Here is a 24708-nt window from a genome sequence, read left to right as displayed (position 1 = left end):
TATAGTAGACTTACACAAGTCCCAGTGTTAGAGCTAACCCTCTGTCTTGTATAGGTATAATAGACTTACACAAGTCCCAGTATTAGAGCTAAGCACCTGTCTTGTATAGGTATAGTAGACTTACAAAAGTCCCAGTGTTAGAGCTAAGCCCCTGTCTTGTATAGATATAGTAGACTTACACAAGTCTCAATGTTAGAGCTAAACCCCTGTCTTGTATAAGTATAGTAGACTTACACAAGTCCCAGTGTTAGGGCTAAGCACCTGTCTTGTATAGGTATAGAAGACTGACAAAATCCCAGTGATAAACCTTAGACCCAGTCTGTAGCTGTATAGTAAAATTACAAAAGTTCTAATGTTATGTCAGCCCCTCTAGAAGCATTGAGTAGCCTATCAGATTTAGACAGTCAAACAGTGTTGGCCAGTTTATGGATGGTTCTGGTTGCAGAAGTGTAAGATGTTGACTGGTCCAGACTCAGATATATTGGATCCAATTTCATTTTGTATCTTACATTGACTATTTGCACAACACAAAATGTCCAATCAAAAATAATCTACAAACTGTGGATATCAATACTTTGCGAACACTACACATGTGTTCAAATAACTTAGACCATGTTTCATAAATTAGATGCGAAACTGCTGCTTTCTAGCTCTGCATGAGTTCTCATTTTCACTGTGTCTATAAGCCGTATCACTTGGGAGCAATGATGGATTAAGTTAAATAAATTTGGTATGGTGTCATCATATCATTGATGACAAATTATGTATTATGTTATAATCGCTCTCGATCAGGGTAGGGATTAACTACGATGCCTACCCACATACAACAGGTATCCTTCTTGGATGTACTGCTTCATGTGACATTGGAGGTCAGAATAGGAGGTTAGCAGGTACAGTTCTTAGGGAAATGACCTAACAGAGATATTTTGTAGATGGGAAACCATTGAGACTTGCTGTGTAAAACATAATTTGGGATTGACCATGATACAATCATATATATTGGTATTATACATCACAGTTCAAACTGATTTATATCACTGAATCCACACAACTACCAAAATTGTCTTTGCTCTCAGACATCAATAATAATATCATCAACTTGGACTGAAATCTCACATTTACAATAACAGCCTGTGATGAGACATTTATGAAGCTATATATAGATAAGGGAATAATCATCAAATAACTCGTTAAGGCTTCACAGAATCCTGTGAAAAAAAGACAGGGACAGTTATGTACTTAACAATATTTCTCACATTAGTGAACAAGATTCTTTAACATCTTGATCACCTTTATGTCAGGTCTGCTGTATGTTTCCATGATCAAAGGCTTTATTTGTCTCCAAAGGTTAAAACAATTCCACCCTAGAGTGAGATATTAGAAAAGCAAAATGTGCCAGAGAATTGTTCATTCTTTTCTTTGAAGTAAATTGGTATATAACAGTTCTGAAATAGAAATTAAGTACAAACATGTCTTCAAACTATACTGATTATGTTTTTATATAAAAGTAAAGGTGACTTGGACAAGAACTAAACAGACTGACTTCCTTAATGGAACATTTTATTGTTGAGGAGCTTTTCAGTAAATGTCATCTCAAAACAAAAATTGGCAAAAAAAATCATTTCCACATTGTCAAAGCTTGGGAATCACATGGCAACAGTGTTAAACATTGATTGTTAGGCATAGAATAGCTATTCTAGATAGGTCTGTATATTGTTGTAAGGGTATGTGTATATCAGGCCTGACATTATCTTTGTTGAGTTTGGTGGTAAAATTTCCCTTAATGACCATCTTGTTCCGAAGTTTGAAGTTTGAACATGGCTTGGTCAGGTTAATTGGATTACAACATCACATAAGAAACAGAAGGACATACCTAGTTGATGTTACTGTACTGGAGACTGTCGTTATTAGTATCTTATGACACAGTCATGGTGTTTTTGATCCTCTATCCAACACCACGTATTTTCTTATGTATCAATTGGTTGTTCATGCTTGAAAATAAATATTTCAAGTTTTCCGATTACATATCAAATATTCATTGCAAATTTCAATATTAACTGGACTCTGCCTAATTTGTTGTTTAATGGCTGCATATGATTGGTCCAACAAGCTTGCCCTAACATCAAGATGCCCATGTATGAAGGTAATGATGTGATCTAGAACACATTGTATTTTGGATTCTGAAGTTAATAAAAGTATGACCATGTTCATGTTATATAATTAACAATGATTAGTACCTTATATCAGAATAAATTGTAACCTGGAATTTGAAATTGTTTTTAAAACTTCATATTTTTCTCTCAAAATGTCCAAATTCCTTAATATAAAGCTGACAATAATTTCTTGCGTACATGTTTTGGCTTTTAATGATTTCTGAGAAAGTGCTGACATGACACAACACTACCAGAGAAGCACTTTCTATAATGTTGTACATAAGACATACTGCCCTTTGTGAAGGTACAAATCAAATCTATCAGTGTATGTCCTCCTGATGTTTGCCATTACTGGCAGATTTGGAACAGAAAATTCTGACGTTTAGACAGAAAACAAGTTGATGGGATCTATTTCGAACAGAATATGCTAAGGTCAGATGGAGTGGAGAAACAATAATAATTCCTAGATCACCATCAGACAAAGTTTACGGGGTGAAAGTCGTATAATGTGCTAAATCTATTAGCAAGTTCCCTTGTTTGTAGTTTCACTACAATGCAGCAATGCTGCCTTAAAGAGCAAGGAGTGTTGCACATCCCCAAACTTCATTATAATGAGAATGCTTTGTGCCCTTTACAAAGGGGTAATAATCTAGGATTACAGTGACTAGTGTTGACAAAACAGATGTCAATACAAATGTTTCTTGTTCATTCTGTAATTGACAAGTGTACATACAGTAAACAATGATTGATTCCTTGTTTGTATGTAGACAGCAAAGTTATTGATACATAAAGTTTTCTTACTTCTGCTGATAGGTGTTCGATGCAAGTCTGTAGAAGTGAGAACATATTCCTTGTAGACCTAACAAGATCCTAATGTTTTACACTAGTAACTTATGTTCATTCTGAAACATGAGTATGTGGAAATACAGTTACTGCTGTAAATTTATTCACACACAGCTAATCGTTTGGAACTAAGTGGTCTAATTTTGTATATACCAGCTGTATTGTCACACATGTATGGTGTGACAATTACAGGACAGCTGAGGCGCACAGTGCATTTCCTGTCCATACGGGTCGATAGGCTCCAATATTGAACTGATTTGAAAGCATTTTGTATTGGCAAAGTCTTAAGTACATGCTGCCATTGTGTAAAAGCATAGGGTTGTTTATAGAAACCTTAAAGTTTGACAGAAATTTGAAAAGACAAATACTTCTGCCATCAGATATGGTAATGAATTATGACGAGAATAGAAAACAGTATTGATTAGTGAAGCCATGTTTGTGATACAGATGTTGACTTATCAGATTTATGGTGTCTAATCTTCATATTGTTTCATCTTCATTGGTGCAGGTGCCAGGTTCTGAGCCAGTACTAGATTATGAAGCCCCAGTTTAAATCTCAAGGAAATTGGTTGCGAAAAATTAATTTTGATCCATATCAATGGAGAACTTGATTTGATGATTTGTGTCTTTGAAACTCATAATTACTCTCCCACAGTTATTGACCAGTAGAATTGTGTACTATACAGAATCTTTTGGTATAGATATTGATTTCTGACTGTTTACAGACTCTGGGCGGAGATATTCCGGGTACAGGGAGATGGAGAAGGTATGCGATGGAAGCGAGTTTCCGAGGATGTGGTGCCGATTAACATATCATGTGTAGAGGACAACCCGGACACTGTGTTCCAGGTGACTGCCTACAATAGGCATGTGGAGAAGATCTTTGATGTCAAGATCGTGCAGCCAGGTGAGTGAGACTACCTCAGACAGTAAACGGTTACCTGTAATTAATAATTATCAGTATTATGTACATGTGAATCTTATGATGACTGGGGCAGGTAAATGGTTACCTGTAATTTAATTATCAGTATTATGTACATGTGAATCTTATGATGACTGGGGCAGGTAAATGGTTACCTGTAATTTAATTATCAGTATTATGTACATGTGTAGCTTACGATGACGGAGACAGGTAAATGGTTACCTGTAATTTAATAATCAGTATTGTGTCCATGTGTAGCTAATGATGACTGGGACAGGTAAATGGTTACCTGTCATCTATAAATATCAGTGTTACAGTATGACAGCAAGATCAGATCTGTTTACATGTGCACTTGTAACCTACCTGTTAATATAGAGATCAGGGTCACGGTATAAACACTATGAAAACATTTTATCATTCCTCTCACTGCTAATCATTGTAACAATTTGTTATAGAAATAACTTTTGGTGGTAAAGTTTTTAGGCCATCTTGAACCTTTTGTGTGTTTCCATGTGTTGTCTCTTAACTTATTGTCAGCTTCTTCTGTGAAACTGCTGTGCGAATTCAATCAAACTTAGTCACTAGTTCAAATATCTGAAGTGGTATCAAAATTGCAAACTAATTGGTCCCCATCCTCTTGAGGCCCAAGGGGCAGCCTGGGCCAAAGCAGTTAAAAACCATAACATTTTATAAACTCTTATTATCTAATTACAGTATGTTCTTTATCAACAACTTTTCATATTTTCAGCTTCTTTTTGAATATGCTTGGTTGATAGAAACCAAACTTTGTCACTAGTATCAGTACCTAGAGGGGTATCAAAATTACAAAAGTAGTGAAATAACATGTTATTTTCATTTTTTTTTTCATGCTACTCGAAAATTTTCAGGGCAACATATCGTTGCCACCTTGTCCATCCATCCTTTCATGTCTGGATCATAACTTTGCCCATAGTTAAGCAAGGGTCATAAAACTTGGTGTGTACATTGGTCATATGAAGACAAGGTACAATGTACATATATTCATGTTAAAATTTAGTGTGTGGAGCATTACTTTGCCTGCTTTTAAACTTGGATACTGAGAGAGAAGATGTATACATCAGTCATACAAAAGCAAGGTTTGGTCTAGCAAGGTCAGGGCTCATGACCCCTCATTAAAGAGTTATTGCCCTTTGTTAAATCATGTGTCATGAGCTTAGCTTTGCTTGCATTAAAACTAGGAACATGAGACTTGGTATATAAATTGGTGATACTAAGAGAATGTGCTGTATACTAAATTCAGGACCTGTAACCCCTTAATTACAGAATTATTGCCCTTTGGTAAAATTTTGTGCCCAATGAAGATGTTTTCGAGTAACATTCATCAGCTTCACTCATACTCTTGTTTTCTGCTTGGAGACAAGACTGAAATAGGTTATAATAAAGAGTAGCAGTCGCAAAATTGCAAAATTCTTGGTCTCTGGATGAACTGTTTAGCCTTCTAGTGATTGGGCAGCTTTTAGACAGAGCAAAAATACTTAAACAGAAAACACTTGAAATTATCAATGTTTTGTATAGGCATATATGCATTTGAAATGTTATTCTTAATGTCACACAAACCCTTTAAACAGTCCTCTCAGTGTCACACAAACCCTTTAAACATTCCCCTTAATGTCACACAAACCCTTTAAACATTCCCCTTAATGTCACACAAACCCTTTAAACATTCCCCTTAATGTCACACAAACCCTTTAAACATTCCCCTTAATGTCACACAAACCCTTTAAACATTCCCCTTAATGTCACACAAACCCTTTAAACATTCCCCTCAATGTCACACAAACCCTTTAAACATTCCCCTCATTGTCACACAAACCCTTTAAACATTCCCCTCAGTGTCACACAAACCCTTTAAACATTCCTCTCAGTGTCACACAAACCCTTTAAACATTCCCCTCAGTGTCACACAAACCCTTTAAACATTCCCCTCAATGTCACACAAACCCTTTAAACATTCCCCTCAATGTCACACAAACCCTTTAAACATTCCCCTCAATGTCACACAAACCCTTTAAACATTCCCCTCAATGTCACACAAACCCTTTAAACAGTCCTCTCAATGTCACACAAACCCTTTAAACATTCCTCTCAGTGTCACACAAACCCTTTAAACATTCCTCTCAGTGTCACACAAACCCTTTAAACATTCCTCTCAGTGTCACACAAACCCTTTAAACATTCCTGTCAGTGTCACACAAACCCTTTAAACATTCCTCTCAGTGTCACACAAACCCTTTAAACATTCCTCTCAGTGTCACACAAACCCTTTAAACATTCCTCTCAATGTCACACAAACCCTTTAAACATTCCTCTCAGTGTCACACAAACCCTTTAAACATTCCTCTCAGTGTCACACAAACCCTTTAAACATTCCTCTCAGTGTCACACAAACCCTTTAAACATTCCTCTCAGTGTCACACAAACCCTTTAAACATTCCTCTCAGTGTCACACAAACCCTTTAAACATTCCTCTCAGTGTCACACAAACCCTTTAAACATTCCTCTCAGTGTCACACAAACCCTTTAAACATTCCTGTCAGTGTCACACAAACCCTTTAAACATTCCCCTTAATGTCACACAAACCCTTTAAACATTCCTGTCAGTGTCACACAAACCCTTTAAACATTCCTGTCAGTGTCACACAAACCCTTTAAACATTCCTCTCAGTGTCACACAAACCCTTTAAACATTCCCCTCATTGTCACACAAACCCTTTAAACATTCCTCTCAGTGTCACACAAACCCTTTAAACATTCCTCTCAGTGTCACACAAACCCTTTAAACATTCCTCTCAGTGTCACACAAACCCTTTAAACATTCCTCTCACACACAACCCTTTAAACATTCCTGTCAGTGTCACACAAACCCTTTAAACATTCCCCTCAATGTCACACAAACCCTTTAAACAGTCCTCTCAGTGTCACACAAACCCTTTAAACATTCCCTCTGTCACACAAACCCTTGTCACACAAACCCTTTAAACATTCCTCTCAATGTCACACAAACCCTTTAAACATTCCCCTAAATGTCACACAAACCCTTTAAACATTCCACTCAGTGTCACACAAACCCTCTCAGTGTCACACAAACCCTTTAAACATTCCTCTCAGTGTCACACAAACCCTTTAAACATTCCTCTCAGTGTCACACAAACCCTTTAAACATTCCTCTCAGTGTCACACAAACCCTTTAAACCTTTACACAAACCCTTTAAACATTCCTCTCAGTGTCACACAAACCCTTTAAACATTCCTCTCAGTGTCACACAAACCCTTTAAACATTCCTGTCAGTGTCACACAAACCCTTTAAACATTCCTCTCAGTGTCACACAAACCCTTTAAACATTCAGTGTCACACAAACCCTTTAAACATTCCTCTCAGTGTCACACAAACCCTTTAAACATTCCTCTCAGTGTCACACAAACCCTTTAAACATTCCTCTCAGTGTCACACAAACCCTTTAAACATTCCTCTCAGTGTCACACAAACCCTTTAAACATTCCTCTCAGTGTCACACAAACCCTTTAAACATTCCCCTCAATGTCACACAAACCCTTTAAACATTCCTCTCAGTGTCACACAAACCCTTTAAACATTCCTTCCTCAGTGTCACACAAACCCTTTAAACATTCCTCTCAGTGTCACACAAACCCTTTACACATTCCTCTCAGTGTCACACAAACCCTTTATACATTCCTCTCAGTGTCACACAAACCCTTTAAACATTCCTCTCAGTGTCACACAAACCCTTTAAACATTCCTCTCAGTGTCACACAAACCCTTTAAACATTCCTCTCAGTGTCACACAAACCCTTTAAACATTCCTCTCAGTGTCACACAAACCCTTTAAACATTCCTCTCAGTGTCACACAAACCCTTTAAACATTCCTCTCAGTGTCACACAAACCCTTTAAACATTCCTCTCAGTGTCACACAAACCCTTTAAACATTCCTCTCAGTGTCACACAAACCCTTTAAACATTCCTCTCAGTGTCACACAAACCCTTTAAACATTCCTCTCAGTGTCACACAAACCCTTTAAACATTCCCCTCAATGTCACACAAACCCTTTAAACATTCCTCTCAGTGTCACACAAACCCTTTAAACATTCCTCTCAGTGTCACACAAACCCTTTAAACATTCCTCTCAGTGTCACACAAACCCTTTAAACATTCCTCTCAGTGTCACACAAACCCTTTAAACATTCCTCTCAGTGTCACACAAACCCTTTAAACATTCACACAAACTTTAAACATGTCACACAAACCCTTTAAACATTCCTCTCAGTGTCACACAAACCCTTTAAACATTCCTCTCAGTGTCACACAAACCCTTTAAACATTCCCCTCAGTGTCACACAAACCCTTTAAACATTCCTCTCAGTGTCACACAAACCCTTTAAACATTCCTCTCAGTGTCACACAAACCCTTTAAACATTCCTCTCAGTGTCACACAAACCCTTTAAACATTCCTCTCAGTGTCACACAAACCCTTTAAACATTCCTCTCAGTGTCACACAAACCCTTTAAACATTCCTCTCAGTGTCACACAAACCCTTTAAACATTCCTCTCAGTGTCACACAAACCCTTTAAACATTCCTCTCAGTGTCACACAAACCCTTTAAACATTCCTGTCAGTGTCACACAAACCCTTTAAACATTCCTCTCAGTGTCACACAAACCCTTTAAACATTCCCCTCAGTGTCACACAAACCCTTTAAACATTCCTCTCAGTGTCACACAAACCCTTTAAACATTCCTCTCAGTGTCACACAAACCCTTTAAACATTCCTCTCAGTGTCACACAAACCCTTTAAACATTCCTCTCAATGTCACACAAACCCTTTAAACATTCCTCTCAGTGTCACACAAACCCTTTAAACATTCCTCTCAGTGTCACACAAACCCTTTAAACATTCCTCTCAGTGTCACACAAACCCTTTAAACATTCCTCTCAGTGTCACACAAACCCTTTAAACATTCCTCTCAGTGTCACACAAACCCTTTAAACATTCCTCTCAGTGTCACACAAACCCTTTAAACATTCCTCTCAGTGTCACACAAACCCTTTAAACATTCCTCTCAGTGTCACACAAACCCTTTAAACATTCCTCTCAGTGTCACACAAACCCTTTAAACATTCCTCTCAGTGTCACACAAACCCTTTAAACATTCCTCTCAGTGTCACACAAACCCTTTAAACATTCCTCTCAGTGTCACACAAACCCTTTAAACATTCCTCTCAGTGTCACACAAACCCTTTAAACATTCCTCTCAGTGTCACACAAACCCTTTAAACATTCCTCTCAGTGTCACACAAACCCTTTAAACATTCCTCTCAGTGTCACACAAACCCTTTAAACATTCCTCTCAGTGTCACACAAACCCTTTAAACATTCCTCTCAGTGTCACACAAACCCTTTAAACATTCCCCTTAATGTCACACAAACCCTTTAAACATTCCTCTCAGTGTCACACAAACCCTTTAAACATTCCTCTCAGTGTCACACAAACCCTTTAAACATTCCTCTCAGTGTCACACAAACCCTTTAAACATTCCCCTCAGTGTCACACAAACCCTTTAAACATTCCCCTCAGTGTCACACAAACCCTTTAAACATTCCTGTCAGTGTCACACAAACCCTTTAAACATTCCTCTCAGTGTCACACAAACCCTTTAAACATTCCTCTCAGTGTCACACAAACCCTTTAAACATTCCTCTCAGTGTCACACAAACCCTTTAAACATTCCCCTTAATGTCACATGCAGATTTTATTTTTAATTGTATTGCCAGTTTTACTTTAGGAGGAAATTTGACTACCCATAGAAATTACCTGTAGACATATGGAACTGAACTCTTTGTTCCTTAAACTCAGGTGCCCGTCAAGGCCCAATGGGCCTCTTGTTTTCTGTATTCTCTGGAGCATGGATACTTGAGATAGCTGGGTTTGCGTATAGGTGTATAGATTATACTGAAGGTTAGTCTATCATTGTATTAATGAAAAGAAGTAACTTTAGCTGTCCACAAAATCTTCCGTGTATGATAAAACTCATTTCCTAACTGGCTCTATTTAAATAAGCTTTTAACACCACCAAATCATGTTAACGATTTTTGAAAATTTTTTAAATGAACCCTAGAGAGTTGTGGACTGTAACCGTTATCAGCAGTACTAGTATGTAACATGGGTACACACTGGGAATGAAGAGCTGATCAATAATGATATACAGGTAATTATTGTGTAATAATGGGCCAGTGATGATTATACTGGGTTAGCAGATGAGATGTCAGTCACACCTGTAATATTATGTGGTGAATTGTGTCGAGGACCAGACTGTGTAGGGTAGGTAAGACAAATCCATCGATAATATCACATGCTGTCCCATAGTCAGCTGTATTTAAATGTGTCTGACCTTGTCAATGGTATTGTTGTGAGTTAGAATGTCAAATCTCTGTGTGTATGAGAATGGGGGTAGGTAGGAATTACATGTAGTACCTGCCTGTCTGTCACAGAAGAACCTGGACTTTCATTTGGGCAATATATTGCAGTCAGTGCATTCATTTGAGTTTTTCTGAAATACTGATTGTGCGATTGTTTGATTGTGTTACATTTTACTAGTTAATGTATAAGTGTGTCCTCACCACAGTCACTCCAGTGTGGCTTTGGTTGTGTTTACTGTCATTTGTCCTTGGTAAAGGTGATGATGCTCCATTTCTTTGACCTTCACGTGGTTGTTCGTTTCCATCACCACTGAGTGAAGCCAGCATGGATACCTCTCAGTTCCTATCATTAGGATCTGACCTCTGTTACTGACTTGAAGTGTCAGGTTTTCATCTTTTTATGATGATAATTTAAATACCTGCATAGAAAATCTCGCTCCGTGAGAATATGGGACAGTAAATGGACAGGTATGGTGAAAGTCTAGTGGTCGAACTTCCCTCAGGTCACACTGTTCACTGCCAAGGATTGCTTGTCCTTAGCCAGGATCTTTGCTATATTAGGATGTTGGTGAGTTTCTATATGTCTGTGATGTTTATCTCTAGACTTCAGTTTCAGCATCTCCTCATACATAGATACACAGGTATATACTGGATACAGGTCCTTACAACATTTTATACAGATCTTCATCCACCCCTGTGACTGATTGTGTTAAGTCACTCTGGGTAGGTTGATATTGTAGTTGACAAGTATCCATGCAGACTCTGACTGTGTGAAGTCACTCTGGGTAGGTTGATATTGTAGTTGCCAAGTATCCATGCAGACTCTGACTGTGTGAAGTCACTCTGGGTAGGTTGATATTGTAGTTGCCAAGTATCCATGCAGACTCTGACTGTGTGAAGTCACTCTGGGTAGGTTGATATTGTAGTTGACAAGTATCCATGCAAACTCTGACTGTGTGAAGTCACTCTGGGTAGGTTGATATTATAGTTGACAAGTATCCATGCATACTCTGACTGTGTGAAGTCACTCTGGGTAGGTTGATATTATAGTTGACAAGTATCCATGCAGACTCTGACTGTGTGAAGTCACTCTGGGTAGGTTGATATTGTAGTTGCCAAGTATCCATGCAGACTCTGACTGTGTGAAGTCACTCTGGGTAGGTTGATATTATAGTTGACAAGTATCCATGCAGTCTCTGACTGTGTGAAGTCACTCTGGGTAGGTTGATATTGTAGTTGACAAGTATCCATGCAGACTCTGACTGTGTGAAGTCACTCTGGGTAGGTTGATATTGTAGTTGACAAGTATCCATGCTGGTTCATAAATAGCTGTTGAAATCTTCAGCTTCTTTCATTTCTTTTCTTTAAAGATTGAATTCTTTGCTGAAATCAGATTTTAGAACAATTTATAGATAGTGCATTTTTGTAAAAATAGGTCAAATGGGTATGAAGTACTAATGATGCTATTGTACTTCAGAATCTTAGTATTTTTTATACCTGATTTGAGGATTTTGGGGAGGAATTAATATAAAAATGAGTTAATTTGATCGTCATTTCAATGTTGATTTTACTCCAGGAAGAAAAACTCTGTCAGTATTTAAATCAAGTTGATGTAGCAACATCTAATTACCTGTACATTGTAATTAACAAATTTTTTGTGTATTTTGTCACTGCATCAGGTTTCTGAAACAACTTAAAATTCTAGGTTATACACCAAAAGTATAGGTGATTGCACAGTTTCTATGGATATTAAACATAAAATTTCAAGTATAACCTCCCAAGCAGGGACTCATTAGAACCTTGCAGGTATAATTGTTGGTGTTCTGTAAAGCACTATTTCTCCAGGATGAGGATAGGTGTATGACTTATATATAAACATCCAGCATACTCTTACTTGGACATTATATTGCTGCTTTGTTTTCCTTTTTTCCTCGTCTTTATGAATTTATTAGCCTGTCTGCAAGCATAGTTTTATATTCTCTTATCAAAAACTGGATCCCAAAACGTGTGTATCAAAACCCTATGGTTTGGCATAATAGATATCTGAAAGAGGATTTATGTGCTGAATGTAGTCGCATAAATCGAGAATATGAATGATGATATGGGAGATGATAAGAGAGATGATAAGAAAGATGTCTAGATATGTATAGGGACCCATCCCTGGTCTATCTCATCCAAGTACAAAAATATAGAAATGTGATCCAGTGCCAGACTGTGTGGATGTGATCCAGTGAGGTAAGTCTCCCACTGTTCATCAGTCCAGTTCACTAGAGGAGCGGTTTGATTTTATTGTGAAAATTAGCTTGTAATGAATTATAGCCTGTTTTATGTAACATTGTCATTCAATGTATGAAGGAGTCCTAGGACATCTGTCTACAATGGATGTTTTTTTAACAAGTGATAGAATTATTGAGATTTTAAAGTTCTTCAGTAATCCAGTGATGCGTTTAGGCTTTCCGAGTAACAATAATCAGTTTCATTGGCATTTGAAATGTCTTTATTGTAATATTATTAAAACATAGCTGACAGCGTTAGCTGGGAAGTAGAAATCAATTCTTGTTGCACAAAATTCTTGCTTCTTAAAACAATTGCATCAAACATTTTTTTTATTATTACATTAAAATGTTCGTCTTTTTGAGTTGAAATTCCAAAATTGATATTCTAAATTATAATAAAAACCTTAATTGATATGTGTTAAAGTACAGGTGTCACTGAGACCTGTATAACAGCTGACCAGGGTATTCTGTAACAATAACGGCTACTTATTGTTGTGATAGAAATGACATTGTTCTGTACCCACAAGCTTAATTCTCTGGATTGGTTAGGTAAGATAACTCAGATGTATACATGTTTTCAGTGGTGCTGGGAACTAAGGTTTGTCTGTGAAGGACCATGTTAATTCCTATGTTAACAATTCATTGCTGGACATGTTTCAGATTTGCAGAGAGATGTCCCTAATCAAAAAATAATTAAAACTTGAGAGTCTGGAGGTAATTGCCGTGGAGGTGTCCTCATTAAAATGCTCCATGGTAGTTTAAGTACCAGTGATATTGTCCTCTTCTGTGCCCCTGCAATAACCAACAGGGGAGCCATACTTGATTTTGAAATTGTTAAATAGAACTCTGACAAGGAGACCCAGTTCAGCATGGTATTTAATCTTTTATTGTAGAAAACACCAGGGAAATCATTCCATATTGTGGAATTAGTTAAAGTGTTCAGATGAAATTTTTAGAGAGTACTCTTTTTCAGCTGATGGAATGTAAAAAGGTTCTCCATAGAGTTTTTAAATAGGTGAAAAACTGTTGTCTGAAGAGTTGACACTGCAATAATTCACTGGATTTAATTAATTTGTGTTAGACTAACGACTAACCCTAATTACAAGTTACTGGGGAATGTAGTGAAGGATTATACAATGTGGTATAATTGTATTGAACTATATAGTGTTTTAAAGATACTACAATGTTATGCTTAAAAATGTAGTTTAGTAGTTTAGTTACAGTCCAGGGTTATCCATTTAGTCCAGGGTTAATCAGTGATGCAGTTTAGTTACAGTCTATGGTTATCCATTTAGTCAAGGGTTAATCAGTGATGCAATTTAGTTACAGTCCAAGGTTATCCATTTAGTCCAGGGTTAATCAGTGATGCAATTTAGTTACAGTCCAGGGTTATCCATTTAGTCCAGGGTTATCCATTTAGTCAAGGGTTAATCAGTGATGCAGTTTAGTTACAGTCCAGGGTTATCAATTTAGTCCAGGGTTAATCAGTGATGCAGTTTAGTTACAGTCCAGGGTTATCCATTTAGTCAAGGGTTAATCAGTGATGCAATTTAGTTACAGTCCAGGGTTATCCATTTAGTCCAGGGTTAATCAGTGATGCAGTTTAGTTACAGTCTATGGTTATCCATTTAGTCAAGGGTTAATCAGTGATGCAATTTAGTTACAGTCCAAGGTTATCCATTTAGTCCAGGGTTAATCAGTGATGCAATTTAGTTACAGTCCAGGGTTATCCATTTAGTCCAGGGTTATCCATTTAGTCAAGGGTTAATCAGTGATGCAGTTTAGTTACAGTCCAGGGTTATCAATTTAGTCCAGGGTTAATCAGTGATGCAGTTTAGTTACAGTCCAGGGTTATCCATTTAGTCAAGGGTTAATCAGTGATGCAATTTAGTTACAGTCCAGGGTTATCCATTTAGTCCAGGGTTAATCAGTGATGCAGTTTAGTTACAGTCTATGGTTATCCATTTAGTCAAGGGTTAATCAGTGATGCAGTTTAGTTACAGTCTATGGTTATCCATTTAGTCAAGGGTTAATCAGTAATGCAATTTAGTTACAGTCCAGGGTTATCCATTTAGTCAAGGGTTAATCAGTGATGCAGTTTAGTTACAGTCCAGGGTTATCAATTTAGTCCAGGGTTAATCAGTGATGCAGTTTAGTTACAGTCCAGGGTTATCAATTTAGTCCAGGGTTATCCATTTAGTCCAGGGTTATCCATTTAGTCAAGGGTTAATCAGTGATGCAATTTAGTTACAGTCCAGGGTTATCAATTTAGTCCAGGGTTAATCAGTGATGCAGTTTAGTTACAGTCCAGGGTTATCAATTTAGTCCAGGGTTAATCAGTGATGCAGTTTAGTTACAGTCCAGGGTTATCCATTTAGTCAAGGGTTATCCATTTAGTCCAGGGTTATCCATTTAGTCAAGGGTTAATCAGTGATGCAGTTTAGTTCCAGTCCAGGGTTATCCATTTAGCCCAGGGTTATTCATTTAGTCAAGGGTTAATCAGTGATGCAGTTTAGTTACAGTCCAGGGTTATGCATTTAGTCAAGGGTTATCCATTTAGTCCAGGGTTATCCATTTAATCAATGGTTATCCATTTAGTCAAGGGTTATCCATTTAGCCCAGGGTTATCCATTTAGTCCAGGGTTATCCATTTAGCCCAGGGTTATTCAGTTTAGTTACTGTTCAAATTAATTCAGTGATGTAATTTAGCTACAGTCCAAATTAATTCAGTGATGTAATTTAGCTACAGTCCAAATTAATTCAGTGATGTAATTTAGCTACAGTCCAAATTAATTCAGTGATGTAATTTAGCTTCAGTCCAGTCCAAAGTAATTCAGTGATGTAATTTAGCTACAGTCCAAATTAATTCAGTGATGTAATTTAGCTACAGTCCAAAGTAATTCAGTGATGTAATTTAGCTACAGTCCAAAGTAATTCAGTGATGTAATTTAGCTACAGTCCAAAGTAATTCAGTGATGTAATTTAGCTACAGTCCAAATTAATTCAGTGATGTAATTTAGCTTCAGTCCAAATTAATTCACTGATGTAATTTAGCTACAGTCCAAAGTAATTTAGTGATGTAATTTAGCTACAGTCCAAAGTAATTCAGTGATGTAATTTAGCTTCAGTCCAAAGTAATTCAGTGATGTAATTTAGCTACAGTCCAAATTAATTCAGTGATGTAATTTAGCTACAGTGTGATGTAATTTAGCTACAGTCCAAATTAATTCAGTGATGTAATTTAGCTTCAGTCCAAAGTAATTCAGTGATGTAATTTAGCTACAGTCCAAATTAATTCAGTGATGTAATTTAGCTACAGTCCAAATTAATTCAGTGATGTAATTTAGCTACAGTCCAAATTAATTCAGTGATGTAATTTAGCTTCAGTCCAAAGTAATTCAGTGATGTAATTTAGCTACAGTCCAAATTAATTCAGTGATGTAATTTAGCTTCAGTCCAAAGTAATTCAGTGATGTAATTTAGCTACAGTCCAAATTAATTCAGTGATGTAATTTAGCTTAGTCCAAATTAATTCAGTGATGTAATTTAGCTACAGTAGTTAATGTAGGAACTTTATTGTCACATGGTGGATTAGAGGAGTGTAATTTAGCTACAGTCAAATTAATTGTGGTAGTTCTGTAGGAACTTTATTACAGTCCAAATTATTCATTGTGATGGTGGATTAGTCACATGGTGGATTAGGGCATGCTACAGTCCAAATTAATGTGGTAGTTCTGTAAACTTTATTGTCACATGGTGGATTAGAGGTCCAGTGTGGTTTATTTCACATGGTGGATTTAGAACTGTAAAAAACATTTATTGTCACATGGTGGATTAGAGGGGGCAGTGTGGTAGTTCTGTAGGAATTTTATTGTCACATGGTGGATTAGAGGAGGAGGGCAGTGTGGTAGTTCTGTAGGAACTTTATTGTCACATGGTGGATTAGAGGAGGAGGGCAGTGTGGTAGTTCTGTAGGAACTTTATTGTCACATGGTGGATTAGAGGGGGCAGTGTGGTAGTTCTGTAGGAACTTTATTGTCTCTTGGTGGATTAGAGGGGGGAGTGTGGTAGTTCTGTAGGAACTTTATTGTCACATGGTGGATTAGAGGGGGCAGTGTGGTAGTTCTGTAGGAACTTTATTGTCACATGGTGGATTAGTCACATGGTGGATTAGAGGAGGAGGGCAGTGTGGTAGTTCTGTAGGAACTTTATTGTCACATGGTGGATTAGAGGGGGCAGTGTGGTAGTTCTGTAGGAACTTTATTGTCACATGGTGGATTAGAGGGGGCAGTGTGGTAGTTCTGTAGGAACTTTATTGTCACATGGTGGATTAGAGGGGGCAGTGTGGTAGTTCTGTAGGAACTTTATTGTCACATGGTGGATTAGAGGAGGAGGGCAGTGTGGTAGTTAGTTCTTGTCACATGGTGGATTAGTTGGTAGTTCTGTAGGAACTTTATTGTCACATGGTGGATTAGAGGAGGAGGGCAGTGTGGTAGTTCTGTAGGAACTTTATTGTCACATGGTGGATTAGAGGAGGAGGGCAGTGTGGTAGTTCTGTAGGAACTTTATTGTCACATGGTGGATTAGAGGAGGAGGGCAGTGTGGTAGTTCTGTAGGAACTTTATTGTCACATGGTGGAATAGAGGTCGAGCGCAGTGTGGTAGTTCTGTAGGAATATTATTGTCACATGGTGGATTAGAGGTGGAGGGCAGTGTGGTAGTTCTGTAGGAATATTATTGTCACATGGTGGATTAGAGGAGGAGGGCAGTGTGGTAGTTCTGTAGGAACTTTATTGTCACATGGTGGATTAGAGGAGGAGGGCAGTGTGGTAGTTCTGTAGGAACTTTATTGTCACATGGTGGATTAGAGGAGGAGGTCAGTGTGGTAGTTCTGTAGGAACTTTATTGTCACATGGTGGATTAGAGGAGGAGCAGTGTGGTAGTTCTGTAGGAACTTTATTGTCACATGGTGGATTGTGGTAGTTCACATGGTGGATTAGAGGGGGGGCAGTGTGGTAGTTCTGTAGGAACTTTATTGTCACATGGTGGATTAGAGGAGGAGGGCAGTGTGGTAGTTCTGTAGGAACTTTATTGTCACATGGTGGATTGTGGTAGAGGAGGTGGATTAGGGCAGTGTGGTAGTAGGAACTTTATTGTCAGTGAACCTTATTGTCACATGGAGGGGGAGGGCAGTGTGGTAGTTCTGTAGGAACTTCATTGTCACATGGTGGATTAGAGGAGGAAGGCAGTGTGGTAGTTCTGTAGGAACTTTATTGTCACATGGTGGATTAGAGGAGGAGGGCAGTGTGGTAGTTCTGTAGGAACTTTATTGTCACATGGTGGATTAGAGGAGGAGGGCAGTGTGGTAGTTCTGTAGGAACTTTATTGTCACATGGTGGATTAGAGGAGGAGGGCAGTGTGGTAGTTCTGTAGGAACTTTATTGTCACATGGTGGATTAGAGGAGGGCAGTGTGGTAGTGTGGTAGTTCTGTAGGAACTTTTTTGTCACATGGTGGATTAGAGGGGAGGGCAGTGTGGTAGTTCTGTAGGAACTTTATTGTCACATGGTGGATTAGAGGAGGAGGGCAGTGTGGTAGTTCTGTAGGAACTTTATTGTCACATGGTGGATTAGAGGGGGAGGGCAGTGTGGTAGTTCTGTAGGAACTTTATTGTCACATGGTGGATTAGAGGAGGCAGTGTGGTAGTTCTGTAGGAACTTCATTGTCACATGGTGGATTAGAGGGGGCAGTGTGGTAGTTCTGTAGGAACTTTATTGTCACATGGTGGATTAGAGGAGGAGGGCAGTGTGGTAGTTCTGTAGGAATATCATTGTCACATGGTGGATTAGAGGGGGGCAGTGTGGTAGTTCTGTAGGAACTTTATTGTCACATGGTGGATTAGAGGGGGGCACTGTGGTAGTTCTGTAGGAACTTTATTGTCACATGGTGGATTAGAGGAGGAGGGTAGTGTGGTAGTTCTGTAGGAACTTTATTGTCACATGGTGGATTAGAGGGGGCAGTGTGGTAGTTCTGTAGGAACTTTATTGTCACATGGTGGATTAGAGGGGGGCACTGTGGTAGTTCTGTAGGAATATCATTGTCACATGGTGGATTAGAGGAGGAGGGCAGTGTGGTAGTTCTGTAGGAACTTTATTGTCACATGGTGGATTAGAGGAGGAGGGCAGTGTGGTAGTTCTGTAGGAACTTTATTGTCACATGGTGGATTAGAGGAGGAGGGCAGTGTGGTAGTTCTGTAGGAACTTTATTGTCACATGGTGGATTAGAGGAGGAGGGCAGTGTGGTAGTTCTGTAGGAACTTTATTGTCACATGGTGGATTAGAGGAGGAGGGCAGTGTGGTAGTTCTGTAGGAACTTTATTGTCACATGGTGGATTAGAGGAGGAGGGCAGTGTGGTAGTTCTGTAGGTCAAGTGTGGTAGTTCTGTATTGTCACATGGTGGATTAGAGGAGGAGGGCAGTGTGGTAGTTCTGTAGGAACTTTATTGTCACATGGTGGATTAGAGGAGGAGGGCAGTGTGGTAGTTCTGTAGGAACTTTATTGTCACATGGTGGATTAGAGGAGGAGGGCAGTGTGGTAGTTCTGTAGGAACTTTATTGTCACATGGTGGATTAGAGGAGGAGGGCAGTGTGGTAGTTCTGTAGGAACTTTATTGTCACATGGTGGATTAGAGGGGGAGGGCAGTGTGGTAGTTCTGTAGGAACTTTATTGTCACATGGTGGATTAGAGGAGGAGGGCAGTGTGGTAGTTCTGTAGGAACTTTATTGTCACATGGTGGATTAGAGGAGGAGGGCAGTGTGGTAGTTCTGTAGGAACTTTATTGTCACATGGTGGATTAGAGGAGGAGGGCAGTGTGGTAGTTCTGTAGGAACTTTATTGTCACATGGTGGATTAGAGGGGGCAGTGTGTTAGTTCTGTAGGAACTTTATTGTCACATGGTGGATTAGAGGAGGAGGGCAGTGTGGTAGTTCTGTAGGAACTTTATTGTCACATGGTGGATTAGAGGGGGCAGTGTGGTAGTTCTGTAGGAACTTTATTGTCACATGGTGGATTAGAGGAGGAGGGCAGTGTGGTAGTTCTGTAGGAACTTTATTGTCACATGGTGGATTAGAGGAGGAGGGCAGTGTGGTAGTTCTGTAGGAACTTTATTGTCACATGGTGGATTAGAGGAGGAGGGCAGTGTGGTAGTTCTGTAGGAACTTTATTGTCACATGGTGGATTAGAGGTGGAGGGCAGTGTGGTAGTTCTGTAGGAACTTTATTGTCACATGGTGGATTAGAGGAGGAGGGCAGTGTGGTAGTTCTGTAGGAACTTTATTGTCACATGGTGGATTAGAGGAGGAGGGCAGTGTGGTAGTTCTGTAGGAACTTTATTGTCACATGGTGGATTGGTAGAGGAGGGAGGGGGCAGTGTGGTAGTTCTGTAGGAACTTTATTGTCACATGGTGGATTAGAGGAGGAGGGCAGTGTGGTAGTTCTGTAGGAACTTTATTGTCACATGGTGGATTAGAGGTGGAGGGCAGTGTGGTAGTTCTGTAGGAACTTTATTGTCACATGGTGGATTAGAGGTGGAGGGCAGTGTGGTAGTTCTGTAGGAATATTATTGTCACATGGTGGATTAGAGGAGGAGGGCAGTGTGGTAGTTCTGTAGGAATATTATTGTCACATGGTGGATTAGAGGAGGAGGGCAGTGTGGTAGTTCTGTAGGAATATTATTGTCACATGGTGGATTAGAGGAGGAGGGCAGTGTGGTAGTTCTGTAGGAATATTATTGTCACATGGTGGATTAGAGGAGGAGGGCAGTGTGGTAGTTCTGTAGGAACTTTATTGTCACATGGTGGATTAGAGGTGGAGGGCAGTGTGGTAGTTCTGTAGGAACTTTATAATGTCACATGGGATTAGAGGAGTAACATGAAATTCACACCTGGGAGTTGAACTGAGATTAATCCTTACAGGTGAATCTGCCATTAAAATACTGACAATATCTGTGGGACAGTTCATACAGCCTAGCATTCTGTTTGATCACTGCATCAAAAAGCAGAAATTTCAGCTTGATTCAGTTTCTGATGTTACAAGTGAATAAAATGGTACCCTTGTATGATCCAGCAAGCTCTTATTGTGGAATTTATATAAAAATCCAGGGGAGCGATATTGATGCATAGCATGACTTATTTATTTCAATAAGAAACCAGATTTTTCATATCCTGGTACAAGGGATGGCAATGTTTCATACTTCTCACTAGATAAGATCAGGTCTTGTGTTAGGGGGACATCTGATCCATCGTGGTGGCCACAAGTTACAGTCCAGTAAAACCCAGCCTCTGTCCTTGTTTTAAAATCCTGTTCAATTGATTGAGTAGCGACAGGTGCTTGGGTCTCATGTACCTTAAATGGGAAATGTGATAGAAGAAAACATCAATTGTTATCAGTTGTTCATACAGAGTAAGTCCTCAAAAAGAATCTGGTCATTGATTAAGTTGTCAATAGTCTTTTATTTAGTTAAAAATCTCTTTTATTCCAGTTAATATAAATAAAAGCATTTAAATGTAAAGTGACAACAACATTAGAAGGGACTGAAGTGATTGTTGTTTACTGACGAAAGGAAATTAACTTTGATTTCCATACAAAGACACAGGAAATTACATCAACTGATCATTTGTCTTTAAAGTATTCAGAATCAGGAACCAAGTTTTATGTACTGTCAGCTTAACAAGATAAACCTAGTGTTTTCAATATGGATTTTCATTTGTCAAAATTCTAAAAATCTGCCCGCTTAAAATGTTAATAGACATGGTCTTGCAGGTGGGCACTAAAGAAATGCTTATATGCATAGTTCAATTTCGCTTGAACAAAATAACACATTTTAGAATTTTAATTGTAAGTTTAGTTTTAATTTGCCTCAGGTTCAAGGGCTCTCAAAGTTAACATATCTCACTAGTTTTTTTCTTAATCTAATCATTTGCTTGCATGAATAGCAGATAGAAATCTCATTACATATAAAACATGACTGGATTTGCATGCCATGAATAATTCAATATGGTTCCTACAAAAGCATGTGCTTGCTTTGTTTTCTTCTTTGCTTCATAAAACGATGGTAGAACATTTCATTATATAAAGAAGGGATAGGGTTTTGTCCTGAGGGAAGACTGACAGTGTAATGATTGGTCTGCTATCTCACGTGGAGTGTCAAGGGAAATTCCAATGTATGGGCTTAAAAAATAGATTAAATTTTATAAAAGCCCTGTATGATCGTTTAAAAGTCTTTTCTAACTTTAGAAAATCTAATTTTAAATATGAATGCATCATGTAATTATCTACTTTGTAAATGTCTGGTGACAAAATCACTGGTGTTGTCCCTTTAAAGCTGGAGTTATTACTATGATGAGGGACGCTAAGGAGATATGATTATGACAAATGACCTATCTGGCCAGGTAACTCTTAATTCTTCTGTATACAACTTTATCTAGACTTCCTGTGAGTTAACGGAGGACTCGTTTGAGTTAGTTTAAGTGCTGACAGACACAGGTATGCCTGACAAAAGACATTTATGATGGAATGTGCACTTCATGTGGTATTACTAGAAACTGTTGTTCAAAACTGATCCACCATGTACAGAACAAGGACAACAAAGACGTGTGCCCACTGTTGTCACAATGGATTCCAATACTGTAGCAGGCGATTTAACACCTCAACTGCTGTTTTAGAGGAAAATGTTTGTTAGCCTGAAACAGCTGGCTAAAATCAATATGCCAGGCCGGTATGGTTGGCTGACCGGATCGATCTTGTGTGTACACACTCAAGAATGGTAACATATATTACACAATTCATAAATGTACGGAGCAGCTTAAATCAAACAGAGATAATTTGTTGTGTGTTGTCCGTCTGCCATGTTTGTGTGTGGAAAGGATAGCCTTTGTGTGTCGGTCAGTTCTCATTGATTTGCACTGTCTTTGCAGGAACTATAATATGTCCAGCCACTGAGAGCTTTGTCCACTGGCGTGACTCTGCGGCCAAAGTTGAGTGGGGCCTCAATTTCACCACCCCATCGGATGCTAAGCGTTTCCGTGATTGCTGCACAGTAAGTTTCTTTATGTAGTAAATACATCTAACCTCTTCAGGGTGCATAGCTTCATAGCCTTTAAGGTGTCATACATCCTGAAAAATCTTTATTAAAAAACAATCTGTTTCAGTTTATTACAATTTACACAGCAGTGTTCAAAGTAGATTATCATGTTATAGCCCTTTCCATCAATATTTTATCAGTCTATTGTTGTTAATCCTGCCATTTTGACACTAACCTTTTAGTTTGGACAAAGAAAATAACAATATCAAAGGCCCTAAATAAGACTCCATGTGTCTCAGGGGGAGAGAAGTCAGTCCATTACATGTGTAAATATATCGTATTTGTGACAGGCTCTGAGAGAAATCCCAGCTTTATTATGGAAGAAGGTTAGAGTGGTGTTCCCTTGGGAGAACTAGGTACCATAGAACCAAGGTGTCTGTGCTACTGTTGGGGCCCCAAGTATCAATTAACATTGTAATGCTAGCTGAAATTGTCAAAACAAATTATCCTGATCTTGCATATTTACATAGTAATTACCTGTGTAATTCCTTATTTAGATATAGACTTATGGGACAGTTCTGGCAGATTATATATATAATATATATAGACAAGGGCACATGTCAAGTTTACAGTCCCAGAGGGTAATGTGTATTCACGGTATAAACAGGATAAGGTCTCTCTCTAACTTTCCAATGGATTTTGGGTAAGATTCCATCTATTGACATGTACCTTTTATGATACTGTTTTCTCTCATAGGTTCAAACGTATTGACATAACCTGTGACAATGTTGATCTCTCCTATAGATCTAGTGGTGTTGACATAGTACCTCTGAGACAGTGTTTGAGATAATTATTTACAACACCTGTAAGGTGTTATATGCCACACATTCTCCTGGTGTGTTCTCACATGTAGGATGGTGTTATAGGTTAGCCAGTACAAACTGCCCTCAGGTACATTGATATACATCACACCTTCCTGTTAGCTCCCTCCTTCTTCCGTAGTGATGATACCTGTAATTCTCACGACCTGTTTCTCTGCACATGCATTTCCTACCCACTGAAAATCACCTGAGGAATATTCTCAGAAGTTTGATCGAAGTGTTGGTAGTAAATGATGAACTTGTAAGGTAAATATAGATCATTTCCACCCTGATGGTACAGGTATATGAAGGTATAACCATGGATTTATATAGAATTATCATTTTCAAGAAAAAGGTAGGTAAAATACTTTGGCCTTTAAATGTGAACTTGTAATGCTGATTAATTTGAGATTTGTAAAGCACAGGTGTTTCCCCTGTATTGGTAAGGTGTAGGTCTCGCTAAACACATGTCCATTGTTTTCTTCTTTCATCAAATCTTAGTAAGGACCAAAGTTTGTGTTTAAATGTCTCTCAATGCTCATTAAGTTTGTTCTTTCAAGCCCCTCAGTCCTTATTGAGGTGCTAACTTTGTCTTTTCACATCCCTCAGCCCTTATAAAGTGGCCAACTTTGTCTTTACTTGTCCTTTTGACCTTTTTAAGGTACTAGTATTACTGTCCCTCAGCCCTTATTAACGCTAGCATGATTGTCCCGCAGCCTGTAAAGGTTTATGTTGATATGTCCATTACTGATACTATTATGGACCACAGACTTGTTTGATTACTTTATTAATGTGACACTTGTCAAATAAAAACTGCACCTTGTGTCACATTCTTCTGAACAGTATTTTTAATTTGATTTTTTTAGGTACATTTCACAGTCTTAGATTCAAAGTGCAAGACATAAAATTAGTCTTAAGCTTTTTGTCTGCTGGACATAAAAGTGCAGCTAGCTGCTGGACAAACAGTATAAAAAATGCACTTATCCCTATCAGCTGCTGCTCACTCTTTGCACTTTTGTCAAAGAAGCCACTCAGTATACATTTATACTGATGTCTTGTCAATTCCTATATCTGTCACACAGATGTCTTGTCAGTT

General features: G+C 38.5%; 1 protein-coding gene across 1 annotated transcript in view; it reads left to right on the top strand.

Annotated features, from left to right (window-relative positions):
- Positions 1 to 24708, top strand: part of LOC132557024 (protein still life, isoform SIF type 1-like) — a 130166-nt gene that overhangs the window by 18903 nt on the left and 86555 nt on the right. Inside the window, exons 3-4 of the mRNA XM_060221487.1 lie at positions 3722 to 3903; positions 22646 to 22767. Of these exons, the coding sequence (XP_060077470.1) occupies positions 3722 to 3903; positions 22646 to 22767 (304 nt within the window). The remainder of the gene's footprint in view (positions 1 to 3721; positions 3904 to 22645; positions 22768 to 24708) is intronic.

Source organism: Ylistrum balloti, unplaced genomic scaffold (assembly GCF_031769215.1).
Source record: "Ylistrum balloti isolate Yb309-2 unplaced genomic scaffold, AGI_CSIRO_Ybal_v1 Utg370614, whole genome shotgun sequence".
Classification (NCBI taxonomy): domain Eukaryota; kingdom Metazoa; phylum Mollusca; class Bivalvia; order Pectinida; family Pectinidae; genus Ylistrum; species Ylistrum balloti.
The sequence above is the reverse complement of the archived record's forward strand: the minus strand, read 5'-3'. Positions and strand labels throughout refer to the sequence as shown.